This window comes from Diaphorina citri, unplaced genomic scaffold, assembly GCF_000475195.1.
Source record: "Diaphorina citri unplaced genomic scaffold, Diaci psyllid genome assembly version 1.1 scaffold1329, whole genome shotgun sequence".
NCBI classification, from domain to species: Eukaryota; Metazoa; Arthropoda; class Insecta; order Hemiptera; family Psyllidae; genus Diaphorina; species Diaphorina citri.
Genome location: NW_007378757.1, coordinates 34,998 through 55,835, shown reverse-complemented (window position 1 = coordinate 55,835; position 20,838 = coordinate 34,998). Strand labels below are relative to the sequence as shown.

The 20,838-nt window shown below is 39.5% G+C and overlaps 6 protein-coding genes and 1 long non-coding RNA gene across 10 annotated transcripts; 3 read left to right on the top strand and 4 right to left on the bottom strand.

The window, feature by feature from the left end:
• The first annotated feature begins 2,065 nt into the window (after positions 1-2,065).
• LOC103515377 lies at positions 2,066-10,230 on the top strand. Of its 3 annotated transcripts, none has more exons than XM_017446649.2 (3): positions 2,066-2,715; positions 8,487-8,951; positions 9,970-10,230. In XM_017446649.2, exons 1-3 carry the CDS (start codon positions 2,388-2,390, stop codon positions 9,978-9,980), a joined length of 804 nt encoding a protein of 267 aa, XP_017302138.1. In that variant the 5' UTR covers positions 2,066-2,387; the 3' UTR covers positions 9,981-10,230. The 3 variants fall into 3 exon arrangements, with proteins under 3 accessions (XP_017302138.1, XP_026683903.1, XP_017302139.1); XM_026828102.1 differs by having other exon boundaries at positions 2,067-2,715; positions 8,487-8,987; positions 10,006-10,227; XM_017446650.2 differs by lacking the exon at positions 9,970-10,230 and having other exon boundaries at positions 2,068-2,715; positions 8,487-9,082.
• On the bottom strand, positions 4,723-7,307 carry LOC103515376. The gene is made up of 4 exons (XM_008480318.3): positions 6,860-7,307; positions 6,271-6,463; positions 5,598-5,930; positions 4,723-5,282 (listed from the first exon to the last, which is right to left on the bottom strand). Exons 2-4 carry the CDS (start codon positions 6,413-6,415, stop codon positions 4,786-4,788), a joined length of 975 nt encoding a protein of 324 aa, XP_008478540.1. The 5' UTR covers positions 6,416-6,463; positions 6,860-7,307; the 3' UTR covers positions 4,723-4,785.
• On the bottom strand, positions 8,900-9,280 carry LOC113469992. Its single transcript, XR_003393229.1, has 2 exons — positions 9,249-9,280; positions 8,900-9,169 (listed from the first exon to the last, which is right to left on the bottom strand). It is a non-coding gene; the product is annotated as an uncharacterized LOC113469992 (long non-coding RNA).
• A 166-nt stretch (positions 10,231-10,396) lies between the features above and the next one.
• LOC103515380 (branched-chain-amino-acid aminotransferase, cytosolic-like) lies at positions 10,397-19,457 on the top strand. Its single transcript, XM_026828105.1, has 3 exons — positions 10,397-10,495; positions 18,898-19,060; positions 19,248-19,457. Exons 1-3 carry the CDS (start codon positions 10,397-10,399, stop codon positions 19,271-19,273), a joined length of 288 nt encoding a protein of 95 aa, XP_026683906.1. The 3' UTR covers positions 19,274-19,457.
• LOC113469990 lies at positions 10,957-13,287 on the bottom strand. 2 transcript variants are annotated; one of them, XM_026828103.1, is made up of 3 exons: positions 12,886-13,287; positions 12,337-12,693; positions 10,957-11,285 (listed from the first exon to the last, which is right to left on the bottom strand). In XM_026828103.1, exons 2-3 carry the CDS (start codon positions 12,674-12,676, stop codon positions 10,969-10,971), a joined length of 657 nt encoding a protein of 218 aa, XP_026683904.1. In that variant the 5' UTR covers positions 12,677-12,693; positions 12,886-13,287; the 3' UTR covers positions 10,957-10,968. The 2 variants fall into 2 exon arrangements, with proteins under 2 accessions (XP_026683904.1, XP_026683905.1); XM_026828104.1 differs by lacking the exon at positions 12,886-13,287 and having other exon boundaries at positions 12,337-12,805.
• On the bottom strand, positions 13,950-15,557 carry LOC103515379. Its single transcript, XM_008480321.3, has 4 exons — positions 15,439-15,557; positions 14,344-14,656; positions 14,224-14,251; positions 13,950-14,080 (listed from the first exon to the last, which is right to left on the bottom strand). Exons 1-2 carry the CDS (start codon positions 15,533-15,535, stop codon positions 14,358-14,360), a joined length of 396 nt encoding a protein of 131 aa, XP_008478543.1. The 5' UTR covers positions 15,536-15,557; the 3' UTR covers positions 13,950-14,080; positions 14,224-14,251; positions 14,344-14,357.
• Positions 19,391-19,879, top strand: LOC103515385. The gene has a single exon (XM_008480328.1). It carries the CDS (start codon positions 19,391-19,393, stop codon positions 19,877-19,879), a length of 489 nt encoding a protein of 162 aa, XP_008478550.1.
• Positions 19,880-20,838: the final 959 nt, after the last annotated feature.

Below are 20,838 nucleotides of genomic sequence, written 5' to 3'. Positions count from 1 at the left end.
CGACAGCCGTCGATCGACATGGTGAATATATGTTGTCGAGACAGTGTGGACGGTTTCAGCCGACATCGATCGACCGTCAACCATATATGAACACTGAACGCAGGTTAATAATGAGAAAATATGTATAACTTTCATCAGAAAGTCACTAATCCACGGAGGTGACTTACCTAGGTGTTGTTCTCCATGGTGAGGCGACATTTCGTTCCATTCCTCTTCATATTCCCGATGAGGATGTGATTCATATTCCGTCTGATGAGGTGATTCATATTCCCTCTGAGGATTCTGGTAGTCATCATGAGATGCAGTACGAGTGTTTGATAGTGTTTGCAGCACTAGTAGAACGCAAAGCCATCGCATGGCTCTAGTGCTTGGTCCGGTGTCAACATTGGCCTTATCTGACCACTCAATCTACTGGACCGAGTCGACATAGTAGACATCATACTGAGGAATAAGAAGCAGGAAGCGTGCCGGTAGGAATCCTGGCTTCGCGTTGCGTAGCATCGCGCGACTTCGGTGTCGAAAAACTGAGGCCAGCCACTATCAGGTAGACCTGAAAAGGTCCGTCTGTCAGGTCTACCTGATACTGATACCCGATGACCACACACACTATCAAGTAGACCTGACACATTATCAGGTCTACCAGGTAGTGAGTGGCTAGCTTGAGGAAAATGGAGCAACCATTGAACTTTTGTTGTAGCAGCTGAGAAAAATCTTTTTAACGTCACTGTATACCGAAAAACGCTGAAATTCTGTTTCGTGTTAATATAGGCCGGGCGGCGCTTCGAACTCTTGACGTTCGCTATCTGTTAAGGTTTTTAGTGAAGGGGGTTACAGCTGATGAGAAAATCTTTTTAACGTCACTGTATATCTGTTAAGGTTTTTAGTGAAGGGGGTTGTACTCTCCACATCAACCTCACCCAGTCTAAGTGGGGCCGGAAAAAGCCAGCATCACTATACCAACCATGTGCAACTTTCATATGAGTGATCCATTGAGACTTGGAGCATTCAACGTCCTATCGCTCCTGGCTAATATTGTGAACCATTTTCTGGTAGTACGCAGTCTGGTTGTCCAATTGACATTTCGGGTCCAGTTGAATGTTCGCCTGAAATCGGTTCAAATTGTAAAGGAATGATTTATTTGAGTCAGTTAGTGGACTTCACCAAACAGTTCACCGGACATAATCGATGGACATATCGTTCAGTCGAGTGGTGTCCAAGTAAACCAAGATAGTTGATCAAAAATCATGTGAACCATTTTCTGGTAGTACGCAGTCTGGTTGTCCAATTGACATTTCGGGTCCAGTTGAATGTTCGCCTGAAATCGGTTCAAATTATAAAGGAATGATTTATTTGAGTCAGTTAGTGGACTTCACCAAACAGTTCACCGGACATAATCGATGGACAAATCGTTCAGTCGAGTGGTGTCCAAGTAAACCAAGATAGTTGATCAAAAATCATTTAAGGTTGTTGTCCGAAACAATATCATCGTGGGTTCGATTCCCTCCCGAGGGCGGACTTTATCCTAACCAGATAAGGTTCGTTCTCGGAACTGCTGGCTTTCTCCTCTCCTCTCTCTTCAAATTCGGGAGGATAAGACCTCCGTATTTAATTCGATTCCCTCCCGAGGGCGGACTTTATCCTAACCAGATAAGGTTCGTTCTCGGAACTGCTGGCTTTCTCCTCTCCTCTCTCTTCAACTTCGGGAGGATAAGACCTCCGTATTTACAATTCCCTACATCAAACCTGTAGTACCTCTGGGATTAGTATGAAAACGTCTGATTCTGTATGATAAGAACCTATTCTGTTGGTAAACACAGGGGTTAGCAGTGAGAGACACCTGCGCCCTGGTTCTTTGCTCCCAACATGGCGTCCCTAGTTGAAATGAGGTTTCCCTGGTGTCAGTTCCAGTAGTCAATAGTTGTTACCTTGGTACCTCTCCATGAAGTTACTAGTAGAGAGAGGTAACCAGTTGGATTTTTTACTTTCTATTAACTAAAGTATTAAATTGAGCGTGTATGAAAACGTCTGATTCTGTATGATAAGAACCTATTCTGTTGGTAAACACAGGGGTTAGCAGTGAGAGACACCTGCGCCCTGGTTCTTTTCTCCAACATGGCGTCCCTAGTTGAAATGAGGTTTCCCTGATGTCAGTTCCAGTAGTCAATAGTTGTTACCTTGGTACCTCTCCATGAAGTTACTGGTAGAGAGAGGTAACCAGTTGGATTTTTTACTTTCTATTAACTAAAGTATTAAATTGAGCGTGTGAGGGGTGTTTGTAATGTCACAATTACGGCAAGCTTTATGTCAGCGCTCCTTTTTCTCCGCGATTTCAAGCAACTCGATATCTGTCTGGTGACAACTGGTGTCCCGATGAACTTTGCAGGGACATGAAACATTCAATAGTGTTGCTAGTGTCCAGTGTTCTGTGTCAATGGATACCATCTCTGACCATCCACACCGTGGCAAGTGCTTCACCAAACCTCGTAGCTCTCTTGAGAAACATCACGGAAATCCTGGATGGCCGAATGCAGGAGGTGGCGGAATGGACGGAAAGGATCAAGGAAACTAGTCAAAGGCATCATGTTCTCAGGCAGGCAATCAATAAAATGAATGATGAATCGAGGATATCGAGCTTTGAGCTGAACAACGTACCTATCTATGCGATCGATGATTTCGATAGAGATGTTGTCCTCTCGCAATTCGCTTCTGCTATAGGTTCGTTTTGTTTTGCTATAACTTATTTTTTGAGTTTGTTTCTATGTTCATACATATGTATTTTACCATGCCCCCACAAAATACCTATTGTTTTCTTGTATTAAGATTTTTCGGGCCTAACATATTTTTTCAACCTTTTTTTGGGGGGGGGTAATTATAATTATTCAGAAGGCACGACAATGAAAAAGAAAGCTCCTTTTTGTGTTTAACCTAACCCTATAATAACAATGGTCACTACACAAATTGTGACCGATCCTTTTTCTGTTTAACCTAATAACACTGGTATGACCCTATAATGACACTGCTCATTTGTGACAGCTCCCACTGGTCAAGTGGTCACTGCTCATTTGTGACAGCTCCTTTTTGTAGTAATTTTTCATTGACGTGACTTCTGAACAAGTACCTTTTTTTTACTGATGTACATACAAGGATCAGAAGGAGTAAGGATAACTAAAAATTTCACTATTCTAAGCAATTTATGGGCAAGAATAAAATTTCATTTAGGATCTATTTTTATAGTTTCTATTATGGTGGTTTCTATTTCATTTCATTTACCTTTCTCTTTTCACTTTGGCATCAAAATCTTCATCTCCATTCATGTCTACATCATCCATTTCACTTCGATTATCTCCGATCTCACTTCGGTTGTCTCCGATTTCACTTCGGCTTTGTTCGTGTCTTTCATCTTCACTATCCATCGCTTCTCTTTTGCCGAACTCGTTTCTTTGTTCATCTTCTTCTCTGCATTCTCTATTGATTTCTTCGTCATTTGGAGAATTTTCAAACTCTTTTTCATTGTTGATAAAATCCGCCCCGGGCGGGAATCGAACCCGCGGCCTAGCGCTTACAAGGCAGACGCGCTACCAACTAAGCTAACTAGGCTGGCTGGAACTACGATTAGTTCAAAGGAGCCTTACCTACTCCCTTTAGTCTGTTCAGCAATTATCTAGATCTCTAGATCAATGTGTACCTACGGTATACATTTCAGAATATGTTCCCGTTCCTGGCTAAAGGGCCGAAGCAGTACGAAAACATAAATTTTAGAATTTCCTTTTATTTTTTATTATTATTGTTATTATTATTATTATTATTCTTTTTTAAGAGGTTTGACAGAGGGAACTGTAACTGCTATGGTCTTATCGTCCCGAAATCGAAGAGAGAAGGAAGACAGGATTATTTGCGTGAAAATAATCAAGAGCAGAGAAGTTTTTCAATAAAAGTAACTGGGGCGTTTGGAACAAATCCTTTGAACCTATTTGTTCCAATCGCGAACTACGATTGATTCAAAGGAGCCTTACTCCCTTATCTGCACCTTTATCAAAGGAAAATTTAGGTGGATACCTACCTGTTTGGCGGATTCCCACTAAACGCAGCATTCTGAAGCAAACTTGGATTGGGTTTCAAGTGGAAATTCGAATGCAGCTTCGTCTCCACCTCTGTGTTTAGAGTTTGGCAGCATATTATACAAGAGGTAGGCAGGATGATGTTTCCCCCACTAGAGGACGAGTTAGAGGAAGTGCTGTGCTGTTGTAGGTGGGAGAGGAATGTCTCCTCGGATGTGATGGAAGCTTTGCACTTGGTACAGGTGGTGCCGTGGACAACCTGTGGGGGAGAAGGGATTAGGTGGATGTTAAATTACCTTTGGTTAACCATAAATTCAAGGATTTAAGGGCCTAAAACGCTAGCAATGGCATCATATTGGTTGGGTGGAAGAGCTCACTGTGTGAGAATCATGCCATAAAGCCTTAAAAAATCATAAGAATTATTGACCGAACGAGAGCGAGGTTTGTGTTTTAACTCGACAGTCGACAATTTTTCTTTTCGTTTGGATGTTTAGTCCGCAATAACTTCCGATTGCCTCGTCCGAGCGGCTGCCTTGTAAGCGCTAGGTTCGTTCTCGAAACGGATGGCTTTCTCCTATTCTGTCTTCCTTCTCTCTTCGATTTCGGAACGACAAGATCTTAGCAGTTACAGTTCCCTCTATCACGAGTTTAATGCAAGTAAAAAGCAGGCCTAATGATATCCTATTGAGTGGCGTTGCTACAACTCTTGAACAACTGAATCAGCTTGTTAACCTCTGTATACTAGGAAGGTACTTCTTGGTCGACTACGGTTAAATCTGTACATTTCATATGGAAACAATGTCCCACTTCTAAATGTTTTATTCCAAAGTTGTTCATATTTTGCGCTTTTATTTTGGGTTAAACGTTCGAGGGAATTTTCTATAGCTTGAACGTCGGCCATTGTATCAACAATGGACGGTCGAGATCTGTAATTGAGTCTGTAGTAAACTTTACTGTCTTTGATATAGCAGTGTATATACTGTGGGTATTTTTCATGAACTTTCCTTAAAGCTTTATACAATTTCTTATCATCGGAAGCTATATCGTCTTGCATAAATATTTTACATCCTGGTAGGTTAGGAAAAGGAGGTACTAACTTCGTTGGGTTTGTCCTCTGGACACCGAGTTCTTTCAGCTCCATTTCAAATGCATCTAACAAATGTCTAAACTTCATTATGAAAGCTTGTTTCATTTGCATTTTCTTGAATGTCAGCACCAATCGACCTGGAATTGTAGAAATTGATTATGCCTTTGTGAATATCTCAAAATGAGCAGCATAATTTTAGTTCAAACAGTTAAAACTATGTGGTGTGATAACGCTTAAACACAAAACCAGCATAATTTTAGTTCAAACAGTTAAAACTATGTGGTGTGATAACGCTTAAACACAAAACGTTGTAAGTTTTAACATGCAAGATCTCAATCCGAAAATTTCTAGGGTTGGGATTTGGAAGCTGGCGTTATCCGTATTATGAATAACTCAACTTCTGGATGTGTAGTACACTTCCAGGAGAAAAATTGGATTTTTCAAATACTTACTGAATTCAGGCCTCGCCGGTATTCGATTCTGTTCGTAATGAACAACATCCGTCTCGTTGAATGTCAGACCCAAATAATCTGCAAAGCATTGTAGCTGCACACAGAGCTGATGCCAGTCCTGTATATATCTTAAGCCTACTATAACAATATTTCTACTGCGATGATTCGAATACATTCTCTTGCAGCTCACTTCCAGCTGTTTGAGGATGCTCTCTTTATTGTTAGAGGTTCTTATACTCTCAAGACGTTTGGTTCGTACAGTCTGAAGATGTTTTATTTTCTCTGACAGCTGACTATTTAAATCTCTCAGCGTCTTTCTGTCCAAATGAACATCTGCAAAAATTGAATTGTTTTGAAATGGGTAGTTGTATTTCAAAGCGGTTACCTAGTAAGCGTCTTTTGGAGTGAGCCACAATGTTTTGTTTGATATTCAAATTAGCCCCAGGTTCAACTCCCAGAAAGAAAAACCTGTAATAAAATTAATTGTGGTTAAATAAAATAATTTTTTCAAAGGTTTGTCCAAACATAGTGACGGCCGATGTCGATCGACAGCCGGTCAACTATATTTGGATACACTTTAATACGATAATTGTATAGAAACTACGTCTTCTGGCTCTTAGGCCAGCCACTCACTATCAGGTAGACCTGACAGGTACACCTGACCTTTACTTACTATCATCATAGTTGGCGGTGAACGTGTCGTAAAATTTTTGAACTTGTTCGGATAGGTTTATATCCTGCAAGTTGTCATCCGCAAATGTTTCCAGCAAGAGTAAAGTCCCACTGACAACCATAGCCCACCATCTCAAAAGATCCATGTCGTCACCTCAAAGGAACTTGCAACATTGTTACTCCTTGCTTCATATGTTTTTCAACTTGTGTGAACCCGGCAATGTTAGCGCCAATGGGAAACTAAACTTCATACTTGTAAACTTGAGGAATTAATAGATGCAGCGGTTTAGGACCTAAGACATCGGAGCTATTCAATTGCCATAATGTTTACAAGGGGCGAATGTTATCAGATAATACTCATGTGTAATGAACTAATGAATGCGCCTAATTGTCATGTCATGTACTTGTACCTGATGAATTGTTTCTTTATATGTATTAGGGAAATAAGTCCTTATGGACTCTAGACTCACGAGTGAATGGTAATATTCAATTTTGCAAAACGATTACTCTGGATCCTCTTTAGCAGACTTTGCTTGAATTGATTTAAGTGCGAAACCCCCGTCTTCATAGATTTACTCCTTGCTTCATATGTTTTTCAACTTGTGTGAACCCGGCAATGTTAGCGCCAATGTGAAACTAAACTTCATACTTGTAAACTTGAGGAATTAATAGATGGAGCGGTTTAGGACCTAAGACATCGGAGCTATTCAATTGCCATAATGTTTACAAGGGGCGAATGTTATCAGATAATACTCATGTGTAATGAACTAATGAATGCTCCTAATTGTCATGTCATGTACTTGTACCTGATGAATTGTTTCTTTATATGTATTAGGGAAATAAGTCCTCATGGACTCTAGACTCACGAGTGAATGGTAATATTCAATTTTGCAAAACGATTACTCCGGAATACTCTGGATCCTCTTTAGCAGACTTTGCTTGAATTGATTTAAGGGCGAAACCCCCGTCTTCATAAATTTATAAAGCTGAGTCCACACATAGTCGACTCCGTTGATCGATGGTCGATCGAAGTCGACTAAAACCGTACACTGCCTCGACAATATGGATTCACCTCGTTGTCGTCGACGACTATGTGTGGACAGAGCTTTATTATCCCGACTATATGACATAGAATAATATTACTTTGTAAAGTTCATAGATTTATAAAGCTGAGTCCACACATAGTCGACTCCGTTGATCGATGGTCGATCGAAGTCGACTAAAACCGTACACTGCCTTGACAATATGGATTCACCTCGTCGTCGATCGACTATGTGTGGACAGAGCTTTATTAACCCGACTATATGACATAGAATAATATTACTTTGTATTTATTGTCCAATAAGCTTGCGGATGGCATGTAATAAATAGAGCTGCAACCTCTATAACATACTCATAATCCACCTTGGAAGAAACATATTCAATGAAAACGTCGTCTCCCTATTCCTATCATTAATAGCGTTTACTCTTTGCTGGAAATGGCGCGACAACCTTTTCAGAAATCTCAAATTCTTGCAGAGTGATTCCAGGCGTGATATTCTCTCATACAGTTTTTTATTCAGTCGAGCTAGTTCCGCTACTGATTCGTTATAGCTCTTCCTCTGGGGTTGGGTTGTTTGTAGGGATGTTGTCATGGGAATGAGATAAGTTTCAACAGTTACCAAAATCAAACAAAACGAGACATCCAAGTGATGTGCAAGTTTCATTTCTTTTTCTAATAGACCTGTTGATGGTTCATCTTATGTTGCAACTTTCGCTGGATCATTGTCTTGTTGGTTGTTGAAGCTCTTTGTTGCACACTATTCCAATGTCTATGCGATCGATGATTTCGATAGAGATGTTGTCCTCTCGCAATTCGCTTCTGCTATAGGTTCGTTTTGTTTTGCTATAACTTATTTGAGTTTGTTTCTATGTTCATACATATGTAATTTACCATGCCCCCACAAAATACCTAGATTGTTTTCTTGTATTAAGATTTTTCGGGCCTATGGAATACAATACCCCAGTCATGGCATCTCTTTCGCAGTTTTCTCCAAAAATTAGGACTTATGAATAGATATTGTTGATGCATACTTTCTTTTTGACATGAATAAGTATCCTAGGTGATTCAAGTTTGTTCATCCAGCTCGTTTTCTTTAGTTTGACCCTAAAGTTATATTTGAGACCTGGTGTTTTGTAGCCATCATGAATCATTAAAATATATTTCTTCTTTTCAAGGCATGCGTTACAACGATAGAGACATTGTGGAGGTGAAATATTTCGTGAAAAAACATGGACGCAGTATAGATTCTCAACGTCAAGTTCTGAATTATATCATCAAAGTGAAAACCTTGGCTCAGAAAGAACAATGGTTTGAATGCTTTCTCAACTACGTGCGAGCTCACGGGTACAGTGAAGTGTTTGACTTCCCCGGTGTCAATAAAGTCTACGATAACGACTTTGTAGACCCCAAGAAAATCGAGTTTTATCAGAAGAGATATTCTTTGGTGAATGTTACTATGCGGGATCATTTGTCTCCATTCAAGATGGCTCTCATGGCAGTGGTGCGAGGGAAGATAAAGCCATATCGACATCAGTTCCGGGTGAAAATCAACAGAACCATGCTCTATATTGATAGACTAATGCCGCGAGGCGCTACAATCAGACAGGTCATTGAGGATTTCTCCGATCTGTATGGATTTGATCGTCTATGAAAAAATGATGATTTTATTTTAAAAGATATTGTACATACGATGTGTTGCTTCCTTGCTTCCCGAACGACAGGATCGATAATGTTGTACTAAGTATCAATCTGTTATTTACAAATAATCCGACGATTCGTGTCCCAAAAATAACTACATGCCACTCAACATGTACCCAGTGTACGTATGTAATATTATGACTATATAAAACGAAATCACCTGCCTACGTTTCTCGTAACTCAACATGTATGTACCCAGTGTACGTATGTAATATTATGACTATATAAAACGAAATCACCTGCCTACGTTTCTCGTAAATAATTAATCTAAAACAAAATGGGTACTAAATGATGGGCTTTGGTACAAATTCGCAGCAAAAGTTGTGGTGCTAACTTCACGCACCTATAATTAATCTAAAATGAATCTTCTATTTTAGTTTGCAGGATTTTTTTGTTTTAAATTTAAAACCCTGGGGCATTATGGAATGTACAAATATACAAGGTTAAATGTATTTGTAAAACTTGACACTGAATGGTGGGTAAAACCCCCCTCACTAATTACCTTGGCAGCTTTACAGTGCATTAATCTAAAATGAATCTTCTATTTTAGTTTGCAGGATTTTTTTGTTTTAAATTTAAAACCCTGGGGCATTATGGAATGTACAAATACACAAGGTTAAATGTATTTGTAAAACTTGGTACTGAATGGTGGGTAAAACCCCCCTCACTAATTACCTTGGCAGCTTTACAGTGACTAACAAACAAACTCTTTAGAAAAGAAGAACACGAGGGGAACAAGCTCGGCCCGTCCCTCCAGGAATTTTTCAGTCCGTAGTTAAAGAAAATTATTATAAAAGTTATTCAGTTAATTATTATTATTGATTTGATTTTTGATTTTACTTTCATTTTTCATGTAATGATTTAAAATCAAGACTAGAGCCCGTTCTCCCCTTATTCCTTTTAATGTTTCCTAATACAATAGCCCAACGGATGGAAAGTAGAACAAAATTGAAAATTGAGATCGTCTATGAAAAAATGATGGTTTTATTTTAAAAGATATTGTACATACGATGTGTTGCTTCCTTGCTTCCCGAACGACAGGATCGATGATGTTGTATTAAGTATCAATCTGTTATTTACAAATAATCCGACGATTTACGTTTCTCGTAAATAATTAATCTAAAATGAATCTTCTATTTTACGAGTTAGAGTTTGCAGGATTTTTTTGTTTTAAATTTAAAACCCTGGGGCATTATGGAATGTACAAATATGGCATTATGGAATGTACAAATATACAAGGTTAAATGTATTTGTAAAACTTGACACAGAATGGTGGGTAAAACCCCCCTCACTAATTACCTTGGCAGTTTTACAGTGCCTAACAACAACAAACAAACTCTTTAGAAAAGAAGAACACGAGGGGAACAAGCTGGGCCCGTCCCCCCGCATGTCTATCCTAGAGCTATCACACCAGTGGAATGACTATAAGGTCACTGAGAGGAAGATTACAATGCCTGAGATAGTACAACTTTCCCGGGAGAAAAGGGTAAGTGAAATAAATTGAATACAGCCCAAAATACCAACCTAGTGATGTCCATCCTCAACGTTGCTTAACTTCCGTGTAGGTACATATCTTAGTATTAGGTTACATAGGTCATACCTACCTATATTCAAGTTGAAAAAAAAAGTAATAGCTTAGTAAAAAGTATTAGGGCTCGTCCGATTTTAATGAAATTTTTTGTGGGTGTTAAAAAAAGTACTGAGGGTGGATTGCTGGATAGGTAGGTATTTGAAGATATTTTGATAAAATTTACTTGTAATAAATGCCAGCCTAGTTCGTTTGGAGGACAGCGTGTCGGCCTTGTAAGCGCTAGGTCCCGGATGCGATTCCTACCCGGAGCGATTATCCCAAACAGAAGTCCGTTCTCAGAACGGCTGGCTTTCTCCTATCCAGTGCTCTCGATTTCAGGACGAGACCTCCCTTGTTACTGTCCCCTCTATCAAACCCCTTAGAAAAAATCATTGAATTGAGGCCACTGGTTTCTTACCTTGGGCCACTTTCAACACAGATGCCTTGTATTTGGATATATGATCAACAATGGTGATTCCTCGCATTTCTGTCCCATCATACAGCGTTATATTCATACCCGGAAAGTATTTAATATACGTAAAGCCCTTCGCCCTAACCAGATTGATGAAAGTGGTGAACCATTTGTTCTTGATGGTTTGTGATCTGAACTGAATGATCAGATGCCGGAACGTGGAGTCTTTGTAGGTGAAGAAGGATCGAATACCGGTGATATCCCTGTCATCGTAGGAACCAAATAGTTGAAGTCCTGGAATAAAAATAGACCTTGTGTTGTAGGAAACATTTAGCTAGCTGAATATACTCGTATGTAAGTAGGTAACCAGGGATGGGAGTTGTAGTTGATGCATTCAACCTGCTATGAAGCTACCGGCATCATTTCAATATTCCAAGCCGAAAGATAGTATCATCTTAACAGAGTCATTTCTTAGTGATGTTATGTAAACAAACAATGAAATCGGAGTTATGTTTTCGTGGGTTGGCATACTTTTGGCTTTACTTTTCTTTATTTTCAGTTTGTTTCCCCGAAATCTATGATAAATTAGTAGGTTGCCCGAGCTGTGCCTAAAATAGATCATAACTCGAGATTGGTTTATATTTCGGCAAAATCCTCTCTTATTGGACATCCAGAACATATTCGTACCTCATACATATTATCAGGAAGGTGAAGAAGGACCGAATACCGGTGATATCCCTGTCATCGTACGAACCAAATAGTTGAAGTCCTGGAATAAAAATAGACCTTGTGTTGTAGGAAACATTTAGCTAGCTGAATATACCTACTCGTATGTAAGTAGGTAACCAGGGATGGGAGTTGTAGTTGATGCATTCAACCCGAAAGATAGCATCATCTTAACAGAGTCATTTCTTAGTGATGTTATGTAAACAAACAATGAAATTTGTAGTTGATGCATTCAACCTGCTATGAAGCTACCGGCATCATTTCAATATTCCAAGCCGAAAGATAGCATCATCTTAACAGAGTCATTTCTTAGTGATGTTATGTAAACAAACAATGAAATTGGAGTTATGTTTTCGTGGGTTGGCATACTTTTGGCTTTACTTTTCTTTATTTTCAGTTTGTTTCCCCGAAATCTATGATGAATTACTAGGTTGCCCGAGCTGTGCCTAAAATAGATCATAACTCGAGATCTGTTTAGATTTCGGCAAAATCCTCTCTTATTGGACATCCAGAACATATTCGTACCTCATACATATTATCAGGAGTATTCCTACCAAATTTCAGCTCTAGATGTTAGGGAGGAAGGCATCAGTTAAAAAGACACATGTTCAGGACTTACCCAATTTCTTGGCTATTTCATACTGTTCATCCCAGGTTAAAGCTGGGACGTTGTGAACTTCAAGTGACGTCTCCCTATTCCTATCATTAATAGCGTTTACTCTTTGCTGGAAATGGCGCGACAACCTTTTCAGAAATCTCAAATTCTTGCAGAGTGCTTCCAGGCGTGATATTCTCTCATACAGTTTTTTATTCAGTCGAGCTAGTTCTGCTACTGATTCGTTATAGCTCTTCCTCTGGGGTTGGGTTGTTCCTAGGGATGTTGTCATGGGAATGAGATAAGTTTCAACAGTTATCAAAATCAAACAAAACGAGACATCCAAGTGATGTGCAAGTTTCATTTCTTTTTCTAATATACCTGTTGCTGGTTCATCTTATGTTGCAACTTTCGCTGGATCATTGTCTTGTTGGTTTTTGAAGCTATTTGTTGCACACTATTCCAATAATTTTTGTTAAAACGAGATGATTTATGTGGTCCTTTAATGTTTTTGTGTTTATTGTTTGTTTTATTATTGGTGATGTGCAAGTTTCATTTCTTTTTCTAATAGACCTGTTGATGGTTCATCTTATGTTGCAACTTTCGCTGGATCATTGTCTTGTTGGAGTTGTTGGTTTTTGAAGCTATTTGTTGCACACTATTCCAATAATTTTTGTTAAAACGAGATGATTTATTTGGTCCTTTAATGTTTTTGTGTTTATTGTTTGTTTTATTATTTAATGAAGCACAAATCAATCACCTAGAGATACAACACCAACTCGTAAAAAAAATCAAATATGTAGCTCCGCATTCAAATGGAATAGTTTATTTTGTATACTAATCAGCTGACTATGACTGTAATTGAATGATGGGTTGAAAATAAGATGGGTCTAGGAAAAATTAATCACAGTGGACACAAATATGTGTTTGAATGTTTTTTCTGTTTATTTTTTTTTCTTCTTTGATGAATGCAATTAGTCGTCTGACTCCTTATCAGAAAATGTTTTTGGCATAATTTTATTTTCCTTCAAAACTTGACTGTTTCTATCGAGGCTATCTGATGGCCATCTGAAAAGGTCTGTCTGTCAGGTCTACCTGATACTGATACCCGATGACCACACATACTATCAAGTAGACCTGACGCATGATCAGGTCTACCAGGTAGTGAGTGGCTAGCTTGAGGAAAATGGAGCAACCATTGAACTTTTGTTATAGCAGCTGATGAGAAAATCTTTTTAACGTCACTGTATATCTGTTAAGGTTTTTAGTGAAGGGGGTTGTACTCTCCACATCAACCTCACCCAGCCTAAGTGGGGCCGAAAAAAGCCAGCATCACTATACCAACCATGTGCAACTTTCATATGAGTGATCCATTGAGACTTGGAGTATTCAACGTCCTACCGCTCCTGGCTAATATGATTTGAAAATTGAGCGAATGACCAATTATAACAGGGATTTGTTTATTGAATGTCAAACACCAATAGGACTTCTAGAGCCTCGTGACTAGGTCACGAGAAGTTTTTCAATAAAAGTAACTGGGATATTCATTTATTTTACAAATTAGAGAGTTGTATGTACATTAGAGAGAAAGAAAAAACTTGTAAAAGGTACAGTTTTTACAATGAAATCACGAGTTGAAGCCCCGAATCGCTGTGTCCACACATGTCGACGCCGTCAATCGTCGATCAATGTCAACTGAAACCATCCACTCTCGTCAATCGACGGCATCGACTATGTGTGGATACAGCTCGATGAATATTTTGAACCAGAAGCCCCGAATCGCTGTGTCCACACATGTCGACGCCGTCAATCGTCGATCAATGTCAACTGAAACCATCCACTCTCGTCAATCGACGATGCATCAACGGCATCCACTATGTGTGGACACAGCTCGATGAATATTTCGAGCCATTTATTTTTGATCGCCTGAGATCTGAATGGTAATAATCAAAATGATTAGTGTCCAACTTTAATATACTTCTTCACACTGGTTGGCTGATTCGGATGTATCATCCATGAGATCTGATGAATAATAATCAAAATGATTAGTGTCCAACTTTAATATACTTCTTCACACTGGTTGGCTGATTCGGATGTATCATCCTCGGTTTCTTACTATTCTTGGTAAATATATAGTGTGATTCCGGCGTTATATCGTCACGTGCCCATTTGCCTGCGTTAGCTAAGGGAACTTTCTCCTTAAGGAGTAGCTCCTTCACGTTTCTTACGTCCTCAAAGTCACGTATCAAATAGCGGACGAACGTGTCTGTGCCGATCTTCCTGTCCACGTAGATCTCGGTGTTGTTTAAGAACACTCTCACGAACTTGTACTTGCACAGACTCCCTGAAACGGGGAGAATAGGATTAGATTACATTGAAATGGGGGACTTTTCTAAAGAAATTCCTGTGTGCTGAGTTCAGTGTGTAGGACTATTGTGGGAATAGGGCACTCTCACGAACTTGTACTTGCACAGACTCCCTGAAACGGGGAGAATAGGATTAGGTTACATTGAAATGGGGGACTTTTCTAAAGAAACTCCTGTGTGCTGAGTTCAGTGTGTAGGACTATTGTGGGAATAGGGTTAGATTGCTGGATAGGTAGGTATTTGAAGATATTTTGATAAAATTTACTTGTAATAAATGCCAGCCTAGTTCGTTTGGAGGACAGCGTGTCAGCCTTGTAAGCGCTAGGTCCCGGATGACTCTCACGAACTTGTACTTGCACAGACTCCCTGAAACGGGGAGAATAGGATTAGGTTACATTGAAATGGGGGACTTTTCTAAAGAAATTCCTGTGTGCTGAGTTCAGTGTGTAGGACTATTGTGGAAATAAGGTTAGATTGCTGGATAGGTACATAGGTAGGTATTTGAAGATATTTTGATAAAATTTACTTGTAATAAATGCCAGCCTAGTTCGTTTTGAGGACAGCGTGTCAGCCTTGTAAGCGCTAGGTCCCGGATACGATTCCTACCCGGAGCGATTATCCCAAACAGAAGTCCGTTCTCGGAACGGATGGCTTTCTCCTATCCAGTGCTCTCGATTTCGGGACGAGACCTCCCTTGTTACTGTCCCCTCTATCAAACCCTTTAGAAAAAATCATTGAATTGAGGCCACTGGTTTCTTACCTTGGGCCACTTTCAACACAGATGCCTTGTATTTGGATATATGATCAACAATGGTGATTCCTCGCATTTCTGTCCCATCATACAGCGTTATATTCATACCCGGAAAGTATTTAATATACGTAAAAAGAGTTAACTCAGTACTGTAAGGTCTTATCGTCCCAAAATCGAAAAGACTCCTTTCTAGGAGACAGGATAGGAGAAATTTAGCCGTTCCGAGCACGAACATTATCCATTCAGGATGAAATCCGCCCCGGGAATCGAACCCGCGGCCTAGCGCTTATAAGGCAGACGACGCGCTACCATCCAAGCTAACTAGGCTGGTCCCTTGTCTGTCAGTCTGTCTGTTTGTTTGTCTCTGTATGTCTGTTACTAACAAATGTTTCCCCATATCTGATTTCAGCCCACACTAGGCGTGGCAATGTCATCTACTGCCCTGCTCTACGTTATCCTCTGCCCAGTAGGCAGCTATTTCGCTAACCAAACCAAGCCTGTGTCCCTACTAGCTGATCCCAAGTATGTCCGTGCCTGGAAGGGAGGCTGTGGAGATAAGAAGATGGGATCCAACTATGGTCCTACCATATCTATACAGGTAGGTGTTGATCTAACTTGGAAAATTTGATTTATATTCGTGTAGGTACCGAAAACATTTTGTCAAAAATCATGAAATTCTGGTAGACCGTTTGAGAGTTGAATATTTATTTTTTTATTATTTTTTTTCGACTAAAACAGTAATAGTAGGAATAGGGAATCAGGAATACAATCTGACATCTCCACCAATAATAGCTAAATAGGCTAAAACAGTAATAGTAGGAATAGGGAATCAGGAATACAATCTGACATCTCCACCAATAATAGCTAAATAGACTAAAACAGTAATAGTAGGAATAGGGAATTAGGAATACAATCTGACATCTCCATCAATAATATTAAATAGCTAAATAGACTAAAACAGTAATAGTAGGAATAGGGAATTAGGAATACAATCTGACATCTCCACCAATAATAGATAATAGCTAAATAGACTAAAACAGTAATAGTAGGAATAGGGAATTAGGAATACAATCTGACATCTCCATCAATAATAGTAAATAGCTAAATAGACTAAAACAGTAATAGTAGGAATAGGGAATTAGGAATACAATCTGACATCTCCACCAATAATAGTAAATAGCTAAATAGACTAAAACAGTAATAGTAGGAATAGGGAATTAGGAATACAATCTGACATCTCCACCAATAATAGTAAATAGCTAAATAGACTAAAACAGTAATAGTAGGAATAGGACATTAGGAATACAATCTGACATCTCCACCAATAATAGGATAAAATCCGCCCCGGGCGGGAATCGAACCTGCGGCCTAGCGCTTACAAGGCAGACGCACTACCAACTAAGCTAACTAGGCTGGCAATAAATTTATTTATTTATTAAAAATCCCAGATGGGATAGTTTACAATGATACAATTCAGTAAAATACAATTAAGTGAATTTAGAACTTATAATATAAATAAAATTACCTATGTAGTCAAAGGACTAACTACCTGGATATTACATAAATGTGTTGAAACATACAAAAATTAAAGGAAAAATCACCAACCCAGTTAGGACGTTAGCTTGAAAGGTAGCGCGCCTGCCTGTCTGCTTGTAAACGCCATATTGCAGGTTCTACTCCCGCCGGGGCGAACTTTATCCTAAACAGATAAGGGTCGTTCTAGGAACGGCTGGCTTTCTCCTATCCTGTCTTCCTTCTCTCTTCGCTTTCAGGACGATAAGACCCTAGCAGTTACAGTTCCCTCTATTAAACTTGGGGAACAAAAACGTAATCAAAGTTTAACCTGTCCATTTCGGGACGACAAAACCTTAGTTCTTAGTTCCCTCCATCAAAACTCTTGTTTAAAAATCAAATTGAAAATCTGGAACTCACTTCGTTCAATTATTGTTATTGTTTCAGGCACAAGCGACAGAGCGAGGAGAATACAATCTGACATCTCCACCAATAATATATAGTAAATAGCTAAATAGGCTAAAACAGTAATAGTAGGAATAGGAAAAACGTAATCAAAGTTTAACCTGTCCATTTCGGGACGACAAAACCTTAGTTCTTAGTTCCCTCCATCAAAACTCTTGTTTAAAAATCGAATTGAACATCTGGAACTCACTTTGTTCAATTATTGTTATTGTTTCAGGCACAAGCGACAGAGCGAGGTTTCAGTCAGTTACTCTGGCTATACGGGGAAGATCATCAGGTTACTGAGGCGGGTACCATGAATATCTTCTTCATTATTATCAATGATCTAGGAGGTGAGTTTCCTTTTTCCCCTTTTTTTTTCGTAAAGTTGGACTTTATGGGTCTGTGTCGTAGCATGTCGTCTATTTTAGTTTGTAGGTAGTTTCATCAGGGGAAGATCATCAGGTTACTGAGGCGGGTACCATGAATATCTTCTTCATTATTATCAATGATCTAGGAGGTGAGTTTCCTTTTTCCCTTTTTTTTCGTAAAGTTGGACTTTATGGGTCTGTGTCGTAGCATGTCATCTATTTTAGTTTGTAGGTAGTTTCATCGGATAGAAGAGAAGCGGTTTAATGCATTGCACCTTGCATAAACAATCAATTCAAGGCGTCAATACAATCAATCAAGCTAACACTCTCTGTTCAATGAATCAATAGGATCTAGGTATCTAGCTAAAATTTGAATTTCCAAAGACCAATCACTATATTAAAATTTTCCTCAAAAACTAGCTCCACCAATAATATATAGTAAATAGCTAAATAGGCTAAAACAGTAATAGTAGGAATAGGAAATTAGGAATACAATCTGACATCTCCATCAATAATATTGAATTGAATACAGCCCAAAATACCAACCAAGTGATGTCCATCCTCAACGTTGCTTAACTTCCGTGTAGGTACATATCTTAGTATTAGGTAACATAGGTCATATCCAAGTTGAAAAAAAGTAATACCTAGCTTAGTAAAAAGTATTAGGGCTCGTCCGATTTTAATGAAATTTTTTGCGGGTGTTAAAAAAGTACTGAGGGTGACATAGACTACTTAAATTTGTCACATTCCATCCTGATTCAAAATGGCGGCGCTTCAAAGTCACGCCTCTTACGCCGTGCTGATCCCGTACAAAGGGCGGGCCAACAACTAGTAATACCTACCTATTTTAGCTCTAAGGAGACTACTTAAATTTGTCACATTCCATCCTGATTCAAAATGGCGGCGCTTCAAAGTCACGCCTCTTACGCCGTGCTGATCCCGTACAAAGGACGGACCAACAACTAGTAATACCTACCTATTTTAGCTCTAAGGAGAGGCTTTTTAACTTTTGATTTCAAGTGGTGGGATTCTCCTGAAGGAGATTTTTCACCCTACCACTGGCTTTTATTTTCTATTTCCTTTTCCCATTTAGCTCTCAATCTCTTCTAACCCCCCATCCCTTCTCATCTTTCACCCTCAGATTCTCGAATGTTTCGGCTCAGGCACGGCCTGCATTGTCAGCCCCATCAGCAACATTCACTATGAAGGTCACGACATTCACATTCCGACCCTGGAACAGCCCAACAATGTGTGTCTCAGACTCCTGAACAAACTGTCCGACATTCAGTATGGCCGAATAGAACATCCTTGGGCGAGGAAAATCGAGTGAGCCCGAGGGAACCCGATGATACCCGAGAGGAAACCCAAGGGAACCTGATGTTACCCAATGGGAATCGAAGAAACCCGATGGGAATCGAAGAAACCCGATGGGAACCGAAGAAACCCGATGGGAATTGAAGAAACCCGATGGGAAGTATGGCCGAATAGAACATCCTTGGGCGAGGAAAATCGAGTGAGCCCGAGGGAACCCGATGGTACCCGAGAGGAAACCCAAGGGAACCTGATGTTACCCAATGGGAATCGAAGAAACCTGATGGGAATCGAAGAAACCCGATGGGAATCGAAGAAACCCGATGGGAACCGAAGAAACCCGATGGGAGCCGAAGAAACTCGATGGGAACCGAAGAAACCCGATGGGAACCGAAGAATCCCGATGGGAACCGAAGAATCCCGATGGGAACCGAAGAATCCCGATGAGAACCGAAGAAACTGTATGGCCGAATAGAACATCCTTGGGCGAGGAAAATCGAGTGAGCCCGAGGGAACCCGATGGTACCCGAGAGGAAACCCAAGGGAACCCGATGTTACCCAATGGGAATCGAAGAAACCCGATGGGACCCAAAGAATCCCGATGGGGACCGAAGAAACCCGATGGGAATCGAAGAAACCCGATGGGAACCGAAGAAACCCAAGGGGACCGAAGAAACTCGATGGGAACCGAAGAAACTCGATGGGAACCGAAGAAACTCGATGGGAACCGAAGAATCCCGATGGGACCCGAAGAATCCCGATGGGAATCGAATAAACCCGATGGGAACCGAAGAAACCGATGGGAAACTTAATTTCTGAGGACTTTTTTTAAGGAAGAAAATTGTATGTTCGGTGATTGTTTGCCATTAATTCCCTGAAAAAGATAATTACCAACTACAACTTTTAATAATTCCTTGTACATATTTAGGTTTTACGGATGAGTGTATTTCTGTCACTATTGGAGAACTTTTGTACTTATTAATGTGTATATTTTAATGTTGTTCACTTATTGTAAATTAATTATTAGGATAATATTTTGATGTTTAATAAATTTATTTTATTCAAAATAAAAAAAAAAGTCTTTTTACTTTTTTTTCTTGTGAAGGGCAGCAGCACTTTTACCTCTACACATCAGACTTTTCTACAACTTTTCTTCCTCGTCTTTTCGCTAGTATTGAACCAGCTCCTCAGTTGTCCTCACAAAGGCGATTACACCCCGAAACAGTCAGCTCGTGTTGTCCCTGGCGGTCACCCGTCCAGATACCAACCGCACACAACGTTGCTTATCTTCAGTTATTCATCATTTATCTAGGATTCTAGGCCATCTCATAGGAATCTTAATCTGACATCTCCACCAATAATAGTAAATAGCTAAATAGGCTAAAAGAGTAATAGCAGGAATAGGACATTAGGAATAGAATAGAACGTGGCGCGCTCTATCTTCCAGCGTTTGAACTGCAGTGATAACTTTTTTTTCGATGAGTTACAGCGTTTTTTGTAAACATACTTTTCAAGGATTTAGATGAAAAATTGAAAACCTTAAAGTTAAATAATATATCTCAGTTTGATGATTTTCATTTATTGCCCTTTTTGCACCCAGCTCCTCAATTGTAGATATAGTTAAGTAAAGTAACAGAATCTAAAGAATATATAAAACATGCTCTCGTAAAATTGTAAAAATTGTTCAGAAATCTCGGTCTTTGAGACCGATATATTTTTATCACAACATTATAAAACACACGAATTACTCAACATTAAACACATAAATTAT